The 18,937-nt window shown below is 42.3% G+C and overlaps 1 protein-coding gene across 1 annotated transcript in view; it reads left to right on the top strand.

The window, feature by feature from the left end:
• The window catches only part of EIF4E3 (eukaryotic translation initiation factor 4E family member 3), a 56,934-nt gene that overhangs the window by 28,797 nt on the left and 9,200 nt on the right, over window positions 1-18,937 (top strand). Inside the window, 6 exon segments of the mRNA XM_038772627.1 lie at window positions 30-118; window positions 4,603-4,611; window positions 4,614-4,681; window positions 8,989-9,083; window positions 11,316-11,376; window positions 15,153-15,219. Of these exon segments, the coding sequence (XP_038628555.1) occupies window positions 30-118; window positions 4,603-4,611; window positions 4,614-4,681; window positions 8,989-9,083; window positions 11,316-11,376; window positions 15,153-15,219 (389 nt within the window).

An 18,937-nucleotide genomic window follows, 5' to 3' on the forward strand; every position in this document is an offset into this window, starting at 1 on the left:
TTGGGTGTGTGTGTGTTTGTTTTGCTTAGATCTCTTCCTGGCACCACAGCAGCTGAATGTGCGTCAAACTTGAAAAAAATATATACAGTAAAAACAGTTCAGGTAAGACCAACAGAAGGTATGATTCGTTTTCACAGATTGTACTGAAACATTTTTTTCATCATTTCTAACAAATTTCAGAGCTTGAACCCAAAATAAAATAAATAATTGATAGCCAAGATTTTTTCTCCTGAATCTTCTTTTGCGAAGACTCAGACATTATTATATCCCAATCCCCAAACCTGGGACCTCCTTTGGTCAGTTTGAATGGTTTGTAAGTGAGCTTTAAGTTAAAATGGCTATGCCATCAGAAACAGTTGTCTGACAGGTATTTACCCATTTCCGGCAACACTGTTAACTCAGAGGCATAACTGCCTTACAAACAGAGTATATCTAGGTAGTAGCATTCTCTTTCATGTCATTTATTGTCATCACATGGCTATATTGCCTGTCTGACTTCCCAGTTGCCCAACTTTTTTTCCTTGTGATTGTGTCCCATTTGTTATTGTTAGGTAGCGGAAATTAGTTTTTGTCCTAATAATTTACATCATTTATTTAGGATGATGTTGCATTTTCACTTTTAAAAACGTTTTATAATTCTTGTATCTTTTTTTATCTTTTTCCTATTCTTTTCATTTGCTGTAAACTAAGCGAAGTAGATGCACTCTGGGCCTAGAAATACTTCCTCATGATACCCATGGACAGGAGTTTTCCCCTTTTTTGACACTACATTGTGGTAATTTATGTGTAATTGTTTTCTCACTTAGACACAGTTCTCTTTGTGAAAAGCATCTTTTTCATCACTTTTTAGTGTGGTCCTATACCCCATATATGCAGGAAAAGTTTTCAGCCATCGCTCTTGCTTTATAATATGCAGAGCCAGAAAATAAATGGTAAAGTAGTCAAAATCGAGTAGTGTCACTGCATCTTGGTCACCATATCTTGAGAAAGACAGTAGATTTCCAAAACGGACAGAAAAGGGCAAGCAAGGCGATCAGGTCAATGGAAAAGCTTTTGAATGAAGATAAATCCAGGAAGGTCTTTAGCCTGGAAAGATGAAGCTGAGAAGGAACAAAATTAAAGTTTAGTGGACAAGGCTGATATGGAATTATTGTTTATTAAATTCCACAACAGGGAAAGCGAATGCCCATTGAAGCTTGAAGGTTCAAAAGGAAACACTTCTTCCCATACCAGGTGATAAACATATCACCTTTCCAAGGGTGTTGCACTTACCACAGAACTGTGTGAAAAAAACATAGTAAAGTTCAAGAGGGCTCAAATAAATAAGTGGGTAAGGGATTCACAGTGGGTTACGAGGAGGAAGCTAAGAATGTAGGGGGAAAGGTTAGAGATGGTAGATGTTAAAAATTCCTACTGTGGTCTCACTGTTCTCTTTACTTCCAAGTTCTCCCCTCTTCAGTCTATACTATATACTCTGCTGCCTAGGTGGTCCTCACTCCTCGAAGACCTTCATCGATTACCCATTTCTCTCTTCATCAAACAGAAACTCATGCTAGATTTCAAGGCTCTCCACCAGCATTCTCCTCCTCACCTATCTGCCTTCTTCGCCCACTACTCCTCCAACTTGAGCTCATCACTCCTTCCAAGATCATCACCTTTTTGCACCCCATTATTGATTCTCTTGCATTCAACCCCTTGCTCACATCCTTCCCTGTACTTGGAACCCTTTCAAATCTGCCAGGCCACAGCTCAAAAGTTTCCTGAAATTCCACTTTTCTCCAAATAATTTCCACCCCCTGCTCCCTCAAGTCATATCATCCCGACAGCCACCCTTAGCACCAACAGCCATCCTTGGTATTGGGTATATATTTTCATCTTCTACTTATTCACCTATTTATTCATCTCTCCATATTCTTGGTATTGCCATTTGTTTCTTTGTTCTTTCTCCTCCTTCCACTATTTGTAATGTGTGTTTGTTCGTGTCCCCCATCAGATTGCAACCCCCTGAAGGCAGAGACCCTATGTCTTCCTTTGTACTCTCCCAAGGGCTTAGTGCAGTGTGGAGCACATAATGGGGAAGCAGGGTGGGGGTGTCGACAAATACCATTGTTTCATGTCAAGGAGTGCAACTATAACATTAAACACAAATATGTACTAAGCACTTCCTCATTTACATATTCCTTTTTCCGTCTTCCTCCTGTCTGTAATTTCAGAATCTGTCTCTCCTCCACTAGATAGAAAGCTTTTTAAAGACAGAGACCATACCTACAAATTCTGTTGTACTTTGCCAAGCACTTAGTGTAGTGCTCTGCACACAGCAGACATTTAATAAATGTGGTTGAATTGTTCCTCCAAATAGCCAGTGACCACTATTGAATAATGCTGCTACTACTATCATTGAAAGCAAAATCCTGAGCCGGATGGACCATTGGTCTGACAGTAATGGAATTATGTATGTTCTTATGGCATAATCATACTGAACAGTTTGGTCTCAGTTTTTCTTATCCTAAACATCATCATCAACAACAGCATTTGAGTGCTTACTGCATGCTGAGTACTGTACTTGGGAAACATGATAAAAGTAAATGACATGGTCCCTGCCCTTGAGGAGTTTACAATCTATTGGAGTAGTAATAATAATTAGGCATTTGTTAAGCACTTACCATGTGCCAGTGCTTGGCACTGTACTAAGCATTGGGTAGATACAGTAAGCAGACCGAAAGAGTCTCTGTCCCACATAGGGCTCACAGTCTAAGGGAGAGGGAGAGCAGGCATTTAATTCTCATTTTACAGATGAGGGAACTGAGGCACAGAGAAGTTAATTGACTTGCCCCAAGTCACATGGCAGGCAAGTGAGGGGTTTTCAGCGTAAACCATAACTTTCTGTACGAACTGCTTTTGAAGAGATTTTTCAGAACTATTGGATACTCCAGTTATAATAAGGATGCAGGTCCATGTAAATTCCTATTCAAAATCTTTAGAGGCCAAAGAAGTTGGTGGTTGGTTCTTGGGTCCACAAACTACTTTTTGCATGAAGGTATCTGAACAGTGAATAATCACAATCAGCTCCATAAATAAAGGGAAATCTACAGCCTCAATATAACTTCTGGTGGAGTAATATCCCCATTGAGCGATAAGAAGAATTGTATTAGTATGATGACTGATCTATTCACTTCCTGCTAACCTTGATTTTTCCATTGTGGAATTATGGACACACTGGCAGAAAAATTTCAAGAAATAATTTCAATTTAGAAAAAGTCTTCAAAGGGCTGGTGTCATAAATTTTAAGGCCAACTTACTATTCCATTGACTAATTACACGTTTTGTTTCACTGTGCTTTGGAATTTAGATTGGTTATCTTCATTTATCCTGTCAGTGGTTTTGTGGAATTTTCTTGGTCTGTTAATCCATTCATTAAAGCAAGGAATAGTGCATGTCTCTAGAGCCAGAGGGAAATCTAGTAGTAGAAATTAGATAGTAGGCATAATGAAAATCATACAATATGTTTTTTCCTTTCTTCCTTTTTCCTTCCTCCCTCCTTTTCTCTGTTCTCTATCTCCTCTCCCCCTCCACCACCCCCCTGCCTCTCTCTCCATGTGAATATAATTTATTATTAATGGTATTCACTAGGCACTTATGTGACAAGCACTGTCCTAAGCTCTGGGGTAATTGCAAGATAATTAGATCTGACCCAGTTCCCTTCCCACCCAAGACTCAAGATTTTAAGAAGCAGGAAGAGCAGATGTCTTACCTCCATTTTACGGTTGCAGAAACTGAAGTGCAGAGAGGTTCATTGAGGTTAAGCCCAATGTCACACAACAGGGCAGTGGCAGAGGTAGAACTAGAATCTTGGTCTCCTGACTCCCAGCCAGTCCACTGCTCTTTTGTCTAGATCATGTTCCCTTCCTTATATGTAGAAAAGGGATGGCATAAGTCACAAAAAATGTCCTGATTGGCTAAAGGTGGCCCCAAATGGCAATTAGAGAAGCAGTGTGGCCTATTGGAAAGAACACGGGCCTGGAAATCAGAGGACCTGGGTTCTAATCCTGGCACAGCCACTTGCCTCCTATATGGGCCAATCACTTCACTTCTCTGTGCTTCAGTTTCCTCATCTGTAAAATGAGGATTAAACCCTGTTCTCTCTGATTTAGATTGTGAGCCCCACGTGGGACAGGGACTGTGTCCAACCTGATTAGCTTGTATCTACCCCAGCACTTAGTACAATGCTTAACCAGTTCCATTAATGGAAAAAAAAATTGGCTCTGAGTGCTGGGTCGTGGTGTAGGTGCTCAAAGGGTGCCTTCCCAATACCCATGGAGGTCTCTCTCTGCCTGCCATAGCCCTGTGTCCGTGGGGGAGAAGGGCTGTGGTTACAATGGCCCTGGGAGGGAGCGGGGAAGCAATTATTTCTAAGATAGGCTTAGATCTTGTACCTCATCAATTAGGTAGGTCCCTTTCAGAATGCCAGAGAGAATCCACACTGCTGTGAAAAGCTTCTGGGGCTGCCCTGTCAGGGAGGAGAGCGGGGACCTGCCTGAATGGGGCCGGGGCCAGGCCCCACCCACTCAGAATACCGGTGTAGGGTAACTCCTCCCTCTCCAGATTTCCTTTTTCCCCTAGCGGAATCACACTGAAATGTGAAGCTCCTCCAGTCAACTTCAGAAGAAGCTTCTCCTGCAAGGTAAGTCCATACCTTTAACCGGGCCAAGGTAGAGGGACATGACTGCATACCCCAGTAATTAATTTGCAGGCTCCCTCTCAGTCCCTCCTCTCTTCTTCCTTGTGTTCCCGCTGAGGTACAGAGGTTGGGGAAGAGGAGCTTCCACGTGGGTTCCCACCCATCTCTTTGGATAGTCCCCGGGACATCCTCTCCTTTTCTTCCCTCCTTCTCCATCCTGTGGCCTGATTGTCAGTGTCCTGGCCCAGTCTTGGCAAGCACCTCCCCCTACCCCTCTTACTCCCCCACTCCAAGAAAGCCTGGTTTCCAGTGTGGGAATCAGACCTGTTTCCCTTTCTGAAGCACTCACAGGCTGCCTTTAAGTTTATTCACCTTCCTCATTCCCCTTTCCATGCACCACTTCCCCCATTTGTGGAGGTGATTTGAGCCTAGCCCTCCCTCCTCCCTCTCCCCCACTTCACTGTAGTTGGCCACCCCTGGGGTGTGGGAAGGACCCAAGACTCCTCCTGGGGAGTCTCCTTCCCCAGTTCACCCTGCCTCCCCACCTCCCACCCCACTCCACCCCCTAGTATTCAGCTGAATCCGGGCTGGCTCCTCCACCTCCCATCTCACTGGAATGGGAGTTTTCTGTCTCCCCCTACGGTCCCGTGTCTGTTGAGAATCACTAAGGTTCCTGCTTTGGCCCTGACCTCATGGAAAACAGGCAGCAGGAAGCTGAGTAGCACCAGTAAGTGGCTGCTCACCCTTGAATCCCCAGCCCTTCCTCACTCTGAGGACCCAGTACCCTTAATCCCAGTCTGGAACTCTCTCTCTTTTCTACTGCTCCCTTTTTCTTTCCTCCTTGCTGAGAATTCCCCTACCTCCATGCCAAGAGTCCATGTGTCTTCTGGACCAAGTTCCCTCTTCCTCCTCTCCCTGTCCCACATCAATAGTTTCCTCCCCCGACACATACTGTATATGGTGCATGTTTCCACCTCTTCCTCCTCCTCTGGAAATGTCTTCCTTCCCCTTTCCCCTTCACCCCCACTGTCACCTGCTTCAGGTGACATTCTCTGGTAAGTAGTTTTCTTCATGTATATCTCTGGGTGAGAAACAGTACTCATAAGGTCTGTATGAGCTTATGGAGAGTGAGCATAAAGGTGACCTACCTACAGTGACCTTCACTCTCTCCCATGCTCACTTATCATTGGGATTTTAAATAATTAACAGTACATTCGATGTAAAAATAATAGTACACTCATTTCAGCTTCAGGCCCATGTTTCTCGTCTTTAAGTGTACCTTTCCCATGTCCCTATTGAATTTCATCCTGTTTTGATAAGGCCAGTTTCTCTGACACATCCCTTTGAATTCAATTTCTGACCCTCAAAATGTTATGACCCAGGTAGTATTGTAGCACCGTGTAATATCACCTGCAAATTTGATGACCATGATCTTGATGATTTACATATTTTTAATTTGGTGCAGATCAGTGATAAAGGATTTCATATGCCTACCATCCACTGTGGGGAAAATGTATTTCTTTTTGTTTGTTTTTAACCTACCACCTTCAAGCTTTAATGGGTGCCAGCAAGCAACTTGGTGTTGTGGAGTTCAGTGAATGGCAGTTTACATATTATCCCTGACCACACCTTCCATGTTTTTGTCAACTACAACGTGTTTCCTCTCAGCCTTTATCTTTCCAGACTGAAGAGCCCTCATCTTTTCAGTCTCTCCTCACACAGGAGCTGCTCTGTCCCCTGTTCATTTTAATACCTTCTCCAACTCTATCATGTCCTTCCTAAGATGGAGCAACCAGACTACATGCAGTATTCTAGGTGCGGATGAAACATGGTCTTATAATGGCAAGACTGTGCTTATATCCCCCATCCTGCCTTTGTTTTTTTAACCTCCTCCTCCTCTTTTCTTCCTTGAAATATTCCTAGTTGTCACTGGACTTAAAAGAGATACTCCTGCTTTTCCTTTGACTGTCTTTTGTTGTTTAGTTTTCATGTAAGTCTGAATTTATGGGGAACACTGTTAGAAGGTTTGATGCAAGTACGTAGATAGATGGTTGTGCTGTTAACTTAATCATATGGGTTGGATAGATGGCAATGAGGGTTGCTAGGTTAGGAGGAGGTGTTATTGGTAAATATGGTGTGGGCCTATCCATATTTTGAAGACCAAGTAGAATTTTTGTGCACTCAGTCCTTCCATAACACGTGCTCTAACTATGCATTTTGGATAGAATGCTCCTACGAAATTAGGGACTGTGATCCCAACAAAACCTGTTTATGTGGATAGAACACAGTGGCAATGTTGGTCCCCTTTAAAATGTAAGCTCCTTGTGGGCAGGGAATGGGTTTACCATCCTTGTTTATTGTATTCTCTCAAATACTTAATACAATGCTCTGCACACACTAAATGCTCAATAAATACCATTGATTGATTGATGCGGTAGCGCACAAGCATATAGTGCCTGTCAAGGCTTGCAGGACCAGTAGCAACCGTCAATGCAAATTTTTTTAATGCAGATTTCCTCAAATTGTTACTCTGTATCCAAGAAAATTGTGACTAGCAAATGATTCAAGAGGACATGTGGACTTTATTCTATTTTTAAGTGGGGAAAAAATCTGCTTTTCTTGTGAGTAGTGATCTAATCATATTTGAGTTTGGAAAATTACTAATTTTTTCTAATTAGAATGACCCCTGCATTATAATTTGAATTGGTTTCCTTCACAGGAGTTGTAAACTGTTTCATTTCAGTCACTGAGTGCATTTTGTGGTTAGACAAGATTATTACCAAAGTGGTCCATTCAACCGCTCCCTAGCCCTCTCCCTCGTCAGGTTGGGGAGTGGGGCAGACTTGATTAAATATATGCAAGCACACATTTGCTTAACCCCGTGCAATTCAACAACGGGATGAGATTTAGAGCATGCTGGATCAATTTCCCAGACCATCCACTAGATTCTCATATAGCCCAAGGGAGTCCCTGATTGAGAAGGGGCTAGCTTTTTTCCCCACTGGGAAAAGCCTAGACTCATATGTATATCCTGACTGAAGGAGAGAATCCTGTGGTGAGAGGTTCTGTAAAATCATCTGTCTTTCCTTTACACCTAGCTCTAGCATTTCTGTGTATAAAGGGAAACTAGAGATTATTATATTAAGCAATAGTATTGATTGAGGGCTCACTGTGTGCAGAGCACTGTACTAAGCACTTGGGAGAGTATCATACAGCAGAGTAGGTAGACATGTTCCCTGCCCACAATGAGCTTACAGTCTAGAGGGACTAGGAAAATGCTTTTCAATGCATACAGCATTTCAATAAGCTCTTCTAGAAAATTTGGTAAATGCCAATTATCGCCCAGCTATTAAAGTTTAATTCAATTATAATGACCCTCAAGGTGGTATGTATAAGTTACCTTACAAACTGAAGTAAATGTTAAGAAGGCAATAGCTGCATCAGCTCAGTTTTCCACAGACCAGGCATTCTCCACTTCTAGAGGCAACTTTTTCCATTTTCTCCCTTTCTCTCCCCTTCCAGTCCAGAGTCTGCCTTCCTATTCCAACTCAGCCTATCAAGCCCCACCCCATCCAGTACCCAGTTTGGTGGACTGTCTTTTTTTTTTTTTTCTATTCAGACAGTTGCCGAATTGGGACACTGTACACCAGCATCACATTTGGCTATAGCTGTAGACTTAGTCTCCAACTTTCTTTTGATAATTATGGTCAGGGAGAGGCTCTGCTCGACCAGACCCAGGGCAATGGACGGATTTACTACCTAACTAGCTGACCGACCAATCCACCCACCCACCCACCCATTTAGGGCACTGCAACTTCTGCCCCATTTCTTTTTTCCTTCCTCTCTGCATTGAGAAGGTTGCACCTGGGATTTCTGGTTCTCTCTTCTCACACTCTTCTACAAAACATTAGAAAGGGGTGCCTAATTTTTTGGACATTAGTTGGTAGGGTTGACGCTCTTGCACAGGACACTCACTGAAGTAAAATAGCATTTGTCTTTCAGTGAATTCACTGAGGCTGAACCACATGTATTTTTCTAGCCAAAGTGTCATCCTAAGTGAGGACATTCTAACCAAGTTAGTTATTCTCTAACTAGAAAATGTGCTTCCTTGTTGTGTGAGTTCCCATTACATAAGAAAATTTGGTTCAGTAATTATGAGTTTCTAAGACATGCAACTTGGCATGATTCATAACAAGTTTATTATATCTTTCTCTATGCAATGATCATGATCATTTAGCACTATATGAGCATCTGTTCAGGCTCTATAGTAGTATGTAAATTGAACTCGAACATGTTATTGTCTTTTAAAGATGTTCTGGAGTGTGTACAATAATATTCCTCCTGTGCCCAACTTGCCTCTGAGATGCAGTTACCATTTAATGAGGGAAGAGAGACGACCACTTTGGTAAGTAACCTAATATGTAATTTCACTCTAAGGTGGATGGAAAATAACAGTGAACTTTGTACTGACTTGGAATACAAACTAGATTAAAGTTGTAAAGTGTTTAACCTTAAAATAATTCTAACTTATTACAGTTAATATTTACCAAAGCCTGCTCTTGGCTTCTCTGAAAATCTCTTGGCTCTTGGGTAGATTTCTAATGCCTTGTCAATATCATCATCAGATATTTATTAAGCACCTGTAACCTACATCATAGACCCAGTATTTGTGGGTGAACATATTTTAGGTTAAAGCCGGTCTCTGCTTTCCTGGAGTTTACAATCTAGAGATGATGAAAATACACATACATTTCACAGAATACTACATAGATCACGTACAGTAAGTTGAATGCTTATGTTCACTCTGGTAGCTCTGCTTCTGCCCCAAAGATGCTCCCATCTAGAGGTCAGGCACTCCTCATTCCAAACACTGAAAAGCAGAGGGATATGGGTAGCAACCTCATGGGGTGGGAACATTGTTTCCATGAGGTTAGTTCTGAGTGGATGAAACCAGTGGCTTTGCCCCCCATCTTATTTTGGAGCAGGATGAGCTGCCACAGCTAGCCCCCTTCACCCCTATGTGCTAGAAAGGGATCAGAAGTGGATCCAAGATGGTGGCTGCACCTCTTGACCCCTTCTAAAATCACATCTCCTCCAAGTGGCCTTCCCAGACTAAGCCCTTTATTTCTCCTATCCACCCTCCCCGCTGTGTCAACTCTGCTCTTGTCTGTGTACCCACACACACTTTGATATGCTACCCAGCCCCATAGTATTGATGTCATTACTCAGCTAATTCCCCTAGCCCTAATCTATTGTATTAATAATAATAATAATAATAATAATAATGGCATTTATTAAGTGCTTACTACGTGGAAAGCACTGTTCTAAGCGCTGGGGAGGTTACAAGCTGATCAGGTTGTCCCATGGGGGGCTCACAGTCTTCATCCCCATTTGACAGATGCGGTAACTGAGGCACAGAGCAGTGAAGTGACTTGCCCAAAGTAACACAGCTGACAATTGGAGGATCCAGGATTTGAACCCATGACCTCTGACTCCAATGCCCGGGCTCTTTCCACTGAGCCACGCTGCTTCTCTAATGCCCTCTTCTCTTCTCTTGAATGCCTGTCTCCCACTGTAGATTGTAAGCTCCTTGTTGGCAGGGATCACATCTACCAATTTTGTTGTAGTGTACTTTCCCAAGTGCTCTGCACATAGTAAGTGCCCAGTAAATACCATCGATTGAATGATTGCCCCCAGGGTGCAGCCTGAGCTGCCTGCCTCACCCCCAGCTCCCTGAGATAGCATGGGTGATCATTCAGATAAGAGGCTGAATTTGGGGATGCAGAGATGCCTGGAAGTAGTCTTTGTGACATTTCCTCACCTGGGGCTGCCTGCCATTCCCTGTGTCAGCTCTGATTATCGGGTCTCTATCCCAGTGCTTAGCACATCATTATCATAATCATAGTCACTATTAGACCAATGTCAGCAGGGGCTCAGGCTCAGTGGCCTGTTGCAACCCGAAAGACTCCTGGCCAGGAAGAAAGACTGCACAGTTTTGCGAGGTTTGAACTCTCGGCACAGTAGTTCCAGAGCCCCAACTCCAGCCTCATGCCCAGACTGTCAGGACCTTGTGGTGGGGGAGGTGAGTGGGTTAAAACTCATCCCCTCAGGGCTCTGGGGATGAGCAGAGACTCTGGCCTGTCGTGGAGCCCGAAGAAGGGGAGAACCACACAATGGTGGTGGCAGAGGAACAGCCTGAGAAGCAGGGAGCTTGAGAATGACCGTCCTTCCCCTCCCTTCTCACCCTATTTCCCTCTCTGTCTTCCCATCTCCACCTCCCATCCCAAATCCGCCCCCCCACCCTGTATTCATAATGAAGAGTTGATCTCTGTCTCCTGGCAAGGGGTCCCCTATTCGCCACAAGTGATGGGAGGTATTGAAGGAAGTAAAACCACTTTGCCTTCAATCATCTCTTCCTGCTCCTTCCCCCACCCCCCTTCTATCCATCTTTTCCACCACTTACATTCAGGACCTGGAGGATTGGCCAGAGACTTGGCCAGCCAAGTCTGAAAGCTTAGTTGAGTTTTTTTCTGACTGAGTTTTTTTCTAAGACTGATGATGAAACCCCAAACTGAAAGTAAATATGCTTACTCCACATCTAAACTATTCCATGTTTGCCCATTTTTCTGCAATCTAGGGAAGAGGAAAGTAACGCAAAAGGTGGAGTATGGAAAATGAAAGTCCCTAAAGAAAGTACGGTATGTTTGCTCTCTTTTTTTTCTGTAAATGACTAATCTGGATTTTTGTTTATTGAATATGAAGGTAGTTTTGTACTTTTCAGACACAGTCTGGCCTGCTAGACTACAGACAAAGCTGATTGAGGATTTGGAGTTATCATGTCTCCTCTGTTATCTCACTTTGTCACCTTGGGACGTCCTTTTACCCCCTTTATTCTTCTGTAAAACTGCTTCTCTTCGACAATTTTTTAATAGTTTGTAGATCTCACTGCCTTATTTTTACTGGACTGCCTTTGTCATTATTCTGAAAGAATGAATAGTATATCCATTCTTTGAGACTAATTTAAATATTTAATGCCCTGGTTCAAGACTAACTTTTCAATAATATTTATTTGCTTTTTATCATTAAAAAAATAAGACTGCATATTGAATTTCCTTCAGACACACTTGTGCAATTAGGTTTTAAAATTTTAAATGATCACAGACTAATACCATCATTATTATATTATTCATCTAATGACATTAATATTCATCTTAATGGATAATCAATATTTTCCATAATAAACGATATCCACCATGTCACAGAAACAGAAGGGAGGAACTTTGCACTCCTATGCCATGGAGATTGACTATGAAGTGTTACTATTTCCTCCTGTTCTTGGGCCATGTTTGAAGGGAATGGGTTAGCATCTTGCCCAACTTCCAGGTTACAGGAAGGTGCTGGGTTCTACCACTGGGTGACAGTATCTCTCAACATATCGGATAAGAAGTTGGTAACTGTGGCATACGTGGTTGAGGAGAGAATCTGTTTCACATTCCCTGGAAGCTTCAAAAGGATCATGTGCTCCTGCATAAACTCTTGAGTTCTAATATATTAGTTGCAGAAGAATATTGGACTATATCAGTAGACACTTTCTTATAGCAAGAAGTATTGAAAATGGACTAAATAGTTGTGCCACTTTGTCTCACCTTGTATATTATTTGACTACATAGAATTGAAAACTCCTCAGGGAGTATGCCAAAAATTTTGCTGTAAGCATCCACCTTAAAATACGTAGGTTGTTTTTTTGTTTTGTTTTGCTTCTGCTAAAGGGGCAACTGATTGGTCAGTATGCATTATTCCCTGTTCTTACTTCTTTTTGGTGTACATAGTGAAAAGTATCAGGGAAGCAAATAAATTTCAGAAGGTTTATGAACCCCTGAAGAGGGATGATAGATTCATTTTTTTTTCTATCAGCAAGAAGTATTGATTTGTTTTGCAAGTTTCTTTTTTTAACTCATCATTATTAATAATTGCTTTCTGCAGAAATAATTTAATGTCAAAATCATTCTCAAAAAGTTGAGAGGAATTTTCTTTTTTCCCATCTTTGTAATAATTAGCCCATTAAGGAACAATCAGCCACAAATAATAAAGCATTCTATTTTATATTTATGCACTGCCTTTCTTCCAAATAGCTCAAGATGTTTTACAAATCTTAAATTAGTAGTGATTCTCCCTACATACCCTTGGATTATTTAAAGCTGAGGCTCTATTCAAAATTAAAATGGCATCCTTATCCCTCTTCCCCCAAAATGGTGTGGGTGGTTATAGCTGAAGTCTATGGTCAACTAGAGAAAAGGCTTCTGCTAAAGAAATCAATGGAGAAGGGACAATGAGACTATCAATCAATCAGTGAAATTTATTGAGCACTTACTATGTGCAGAACATTGTAGTAAGCACCTGGGAGAGTTAGTAGGCATGGTCCCTGCCCTCACAGAGCTTGCAGTCTAGTCTGGGAGACATGTTAAATTACAACTAGAGGAAGCAGCAAAATATAAGGTTATGTCCATAAGTGCCTAAGAGGTGGGGTGGGTATCCCAAATGCTTAGCGGTGTGAACCCAAGTTCATAGATGACGTAGAATGAAGGGGGAATAAGATGGGGTAAAGCAAGGCTAGTTAGGAAAGGCTTCTTGGAGGAGGTGTGATTTTAGGAGGGCTTTGAAGATGGGGTGGGTGGTGGTCTGTCAGATATGAAGGTAGAGGGAGTTCCAGGCAGGAGGGAGAATGTGAGCAGGGTCAGCAGTGAGAGAGAAGACCAGGTCTGCATGGGGCATATTTTTTGATGATGATTTTTTTGTTGAAGAAGAATCCATTTTTTGACCTGAATATGCCTAAGGCAAACATAGCATTAGGTACCAATCCTAATGACATTGTGTCAAACTAGCCTTAATGCGATTGCAAGCATGATTAACATACATTACACACCACAAATCCTATGTCCACACCTGCCTGAAGCCCCTTAAAGTTAGCCCATTTGCCTGATTAAGATTGCATTTCAGGTCTTTCCATTCCTCACTTGGTCTGGACTGGTTGCCTGGACTGGTTGCCTGGACTGGTTTCAGCCATTCAGCCTGTCAGGAACTTCCATTCAAAATGGTCCCCTCTGTCCAATTAGAGACTTGTTCTGATTGATACCAACAGCCTGGAGTCTAGGAATGGCGGGGACAGGTTAAATGTAGACCAGCTTCTCTATTGATACCAGGTTTCATGGTAAATCTTTGTCTGGGCTAGATTTTCTAGGCCTGACATGGCTCTGGTACTGGTCCTGGCCCTAGTGGAACCCTGAAATCCCAGCACCCAAGTCTAACCATGTAACACTTTGGGGTATATCTTTATACCCTGTTGCTTCCTCCTACCTATAACTTAGTGTCTGTCTCTCCTACTACATTGTAAGCACCTTGGGGAGAGGAATCATGTCTACCATTTCTGTTGTACTCTAGAAAACTCTTAGCAGAAGGCTCTGCACACAGTAAGTGCTTAATAAATATTATTGATTTGAATGATAAATTGATCTTGTGGAACCTGGAATAGGGACCTGAACTGCACTACTGCAATGCGTAGTATCAGAAGCCCCCAGAACCTCCTGCACATTCATGCATTCATTGCACTACCTGTGCAGTGGCCACTTTGCACCCTTTCTCCCCGAACCTCCAACCAGGGGGAGGGGGATGTGGCCTGTAACTGGCCAGATTTTCGGGGTGCTTAGAGGGTGGGTCAACCCATGCAGGATTCTTCATGGGTGGAGCTCCATGAAGGAAACAGCCTGAAATTAAGGATTTGTTCCAACTAGGAGGGGAGGGTCCAGATCAGAGAACAGTGTGTTCTGCCTGCAATAAGTACTCAAAATAAATACTGTTGATTGATTGATTGATCCAATTGGAAATTAGCTTCACTGGGACAGTGAGACCTCTGTCAGATTGGGCATTGTCTCCAGTGGCAAGGAAATTGGAAGTGGTCTCCAATTGGACAGAAAAACTCTTTGTCCAATTAGGGTTCATGCACAAAGAAGAAAGGTTAAATGCAACTCTTGCCCTTTTTAGTGCTTTTTCTGCTCTACCATGCTAAGTGTCAGCAAAAATTGCTAATGAACAAGTCCCCTTAAAGACAGTTTGGTATCAAACCAGATATCCTTAGCACCATAAGATAATAGTAGATTGAAAGTTTTTTCAGCTTGGCATTTGTTTTGCCCTGTGAGGAAAGTGGACAGAGAGAAAGAGTATTTACTCTGAGTATATTTACTCATTCGAATTATTTTCTTAACTAATTTATATTTTGATTTTTTATTTTTCCTTATAAACAGCCCATTATTATTATAAGAATGTTCTTGTCCATATGATTTTGGGGGGCAGCTACCTCTGAAGTTTCCAAGCAAGAGTAGAAGAAAATTAATGTTAAAATGAAAGTGGAAATTCATTTAAATTATAGTCATTGTCTAAGGGTGTCTTCTTTTTTTTTTTTTATCTTCCCACCCCCCAGGCTGCAGTTTGGAAAGAGTTGTTGTTAGCAACTATCGGGGAACAGTTTACTGATTGTTCTGCAGCAGGTAAAGAATGCATGGCTCCAACCACTTGTTTACACAGCGCTTGAGGTTTGTTTGTTATGCACAGCAGCCCTTTTTTTGGTGTAGATTTTTAATATGAGGCTGTTTTGAAGTTGTTTGTGTTACTAGGAAGTTGCTTAGAGACAGTTTTTGCGTGTACCCAAGTGTTTTTTAGCAATATCTTTGCAGTTTATTGTAAGGTCAGAAGTGAGAGGCAATTTCTTATTTTTAGTGCATAAACTCGTCTGCGGTAAAATTCTAGCACCTTTGACATTCCGTGGCTTGCTATAAGCTATTGTGATGCCCTGGCTATTGAATAGTTAAGTGGTTTTTAAGTGAATTGGTGGTCAGCCAGCTGAGTTTTTCAGTAAAATGTAATATATTTCATTCTGCACAGTTAAAAAGCAACATATGCAGAGACATTTATGTAACAATTGTGTTGAGACAACAAACATAAAATGTCAGACCGAAAGATGATTTGCTCAGTTTTTTTGTTTTAATGATTGTGATTTCCTCCTAGGAGAAGAGCATAATAATGCCTGTTGTTTATTGTTGTCCAGAGTAAGTAGGAAGAAAGGAAGAATCCCTGAATAAACTTGGATTAATAACTGCCTGAAGATTTAAAATATTTTTTCACTCTGGCCTTCAGTTAAGCATAGAAGCTTTATAAATTGTTATGGACTTTTTACTTGGGAATTCTGTTGTTGTCTTGCAGTCCAACTCCATTACTTTAATCATTTTGGTATTTGTTAAGCATCTACTATGTGTACTAAGCGCTGGGATAGATACAAGATAATAAAGTTCTACATGGAGCTCACAGTCCAAGTAGGAGGGAAACAGGTGTTGAATCCCCATTTTGCAGATGAGGAACTTGGGGCACGGGGAAGCGAAGTGACTTGCCCAGGGTCACACAACAGCTGGGATTAGTACCCAGGTCCTCTGACTTCCAGACCTGTGGTCTTACCACTAGGCCCCTCTGCTTCTCTAGTGTGACTGGTTAAAAAGAAAATAAATTGTGTGCAGTGTAAACAATCCTGGTGCTCTTAATAGGGCTCTGTAAGTAGTTGGTTCCAAACTTCTGAGTTCATGTCTTAGAGTGGCATTTTTCACAGTGAATCAAAGGAACCAAATCCAGGGAAGCAGCGTGGCTCAGTGGAAAGAGCATGGGTTTTGGAGTTAGAGGTTGTGGGTTCAAATCCCGGCTCTGCCACTTGTCAGCTGTGTGACTTTGAGCAAGTCACTTAACTTCTCTGGGCCTCAGTTCCCTCATCTGTAAAATGGGGATGAAGACTGTGAGCCCCATGTGGAACAACCTTATCATGTACCCCCAGTGCTTAGAACAGTGCTTGGCACATAGCAAGTGCTTAACAAATACCAACATTATTATTATTATTATTATTGTTGTTATTATTATTATTATTATTGAAGTGAGATGCCCAGTTACTTCCATGGGTTTGGCCCTGCAGGGGTGAATCGTTGACTTTACCCCCTTCTCTTTTTAGGTAGCTCAGGCAGCCATGGCTAGGTTGGCCTGATTCTTGGAGCCATTGCCAGCAGGACAGCAGGTCCCACCTTCTGGTGCCCGTGGAGGTTCCAATGGCTCTCTTTGGGCTATTGGGAAGGGTCAGAGGCTATTCTCTCCAGGAACCCCTGCAAATGCTAATTAAGATCTTTGGGACAGAACCCCTGCTAAATAACATGCTCCTTGAAGGCAGGGATTATGTGGAGTACTTAATAATAACAATAATAATAATAATAATGATGGCATTTGTTAAGCACTTACTATGTGCAAAGCACTGTTCTAAGCGCTGGAGCACTGTTCTAAGCGCTGGATATAGTGCCTTACCCACAGGAAATAGATGCTCCATAAATAGTCCAGGTTACTTCCCAGCCATCGTAAATGGCAACAGCTCTGACTCAGACTGGCTCAGGAGCCCCACTGGTGCTTGGCTGAAGACTGTGGCAGCAGGTCGGGGGTTGGCAGCACTGGGCAGGAAAGGCCCGTGAAAACTATTCTGCCTGGTGGACTTAAACAGTTTATACACTGGATCCTGAGGCTGGAGCTGAGAAGATCCTTTGGCTGGTCCCCCCAGGAGAAGATGGCAATGAGGGAATGGCACGTTCTTTCACTGAGCACTGTATATACCAGTAATTTATTATGTCTATATCTTTAATTTATTTGTGTATATTAATGTCTGTCTCCCCCTCTGGACTGTGAACCTGTAATGGTCAGGGACTGTGTCTGTTGTTGTTGTATTGTACTCTCCCAAGCACTTAGTACAGTGCTTTGCACACAGTAAGTGCTCAGTAAATATGACTGAATAGGGGCTTGGAACAGTACAGTAGAAGAAATAAGGATCTCAAGTGCCCCATTATCTTACTCTCCCTCCCCCTTCTCTTATCCTTTCCTTCTGTTCCTCTCCTCTTTTCTACTCTCCTCTTCCCTTTATTCCTCCCCCTCTCCACCCTTCCTCTCTTCCACCTCATCTCCTTCTCTCTTCCCTCCCTTCCTCTCTTTTCACTCTCTCTTTCATTTGTTGTGTGTTGTTCTAGGTGAAATGTGGTGTGCAAGTTGAGTTGCAAGTTAGCACTTGAAATTCCTTCTCAAAATTCACATTGACCTTCATTGTTAGTTGCCTTTCCTATTCAAGGATGACACCATTGATGGTGAAATTTACCTGTGAAATTGGAGTGACTGAGAAGACCAGTGAGGAATTCATAGGCCCTACCTACTACAATCAAAGTGTTTATTGAGCACTTACTGTGTGCAGAGCACTGTGCTAAGCAATTGGGAGAATCCTAATTCTTTTGAATTAGTCATTCAATTGTATTTCATTCATTCAATCATATTTATTGAGTCCTTACTGTGTTCAAAGCACTGTACTAAGTTCTTGGGAGAGTACAATATAACAATAAACAGACATATTCCCTGCCCACAATGAGCTTACAGTCTAGAGCAGCTTACAGTTCCCAAATGTCCAGAAGTGGCAGCAGCTGCAGTGACGGGAAACTCAGTGGTGACAGAGCTCATCCACTTTTGTGGCTTTAACTACCACCTTTATGTGGATGAATCCCGAGTCTACCTTACCAGCTCTAACCCGTCTGCTGTGCAATCTCACCTCTCCTCACTTGATTGTTTTGTATTCTTTCAAGTGCTTAGTACAGAGCATTGCACTCAGTGGGTCAGTCAATCCGTATTTATTGAGTGCCTACTGGATGCAAATCAATCAAATGAATTGTATTGAACACTAACTATGTGCAGAGGACTGTACTGAGTGCTGGGGAGAGCACAATATAGCAGAATTAACAGATACGTTCCCTGCCCATAACGAGCTCACAGTCTAGAGGGGGAGACAGACATAAATATGAATAAATAAGTAATTTATAATGTACAATTTAAAGATATGCACATAAGTTCTGTGGGGTTGGAGGTGAAATAATAATAATAATTTTGGTATTTGTTAAGTGCTTACTATGTGCCAAGCACTGTTCTAAGCACTGGGGGAGATACAAGGTAACCAGGTTGTCCCATGTGGGGCTCCCAGTCTTAATCCCCATTTTACAGACGAGGTAACTGAAGCACAGAGAAGTTAAATGACTTGCACAAAGTCACACAGCTGACAAGTGGCGGAGCCGGCATTAGAACCCAAGACCTCTGACTCCCAAGCCCGGGCTCTTTCAACTAAGCCACGCTGCTTTGTGTTCAGCACTTAGAACAGTG

The sequence above is a fragment of the Tachyglossus aculeatus genome, chromosome X1 (genome assembly GCF_015852505.1).
Source record: "Tachyglossus aculeatus isolate mTacAcu1 chromosome X1, mTacAcu1.pri, whole genome shotgun sequence".
Taxonomy (NCBI): domain Eukaryota; kingdom Metazoa; phylum Chordata; class Mammalia; order Monotremata; family Tachyglossidae; genus Tachyglossus; species Tachyglossus aculeatus.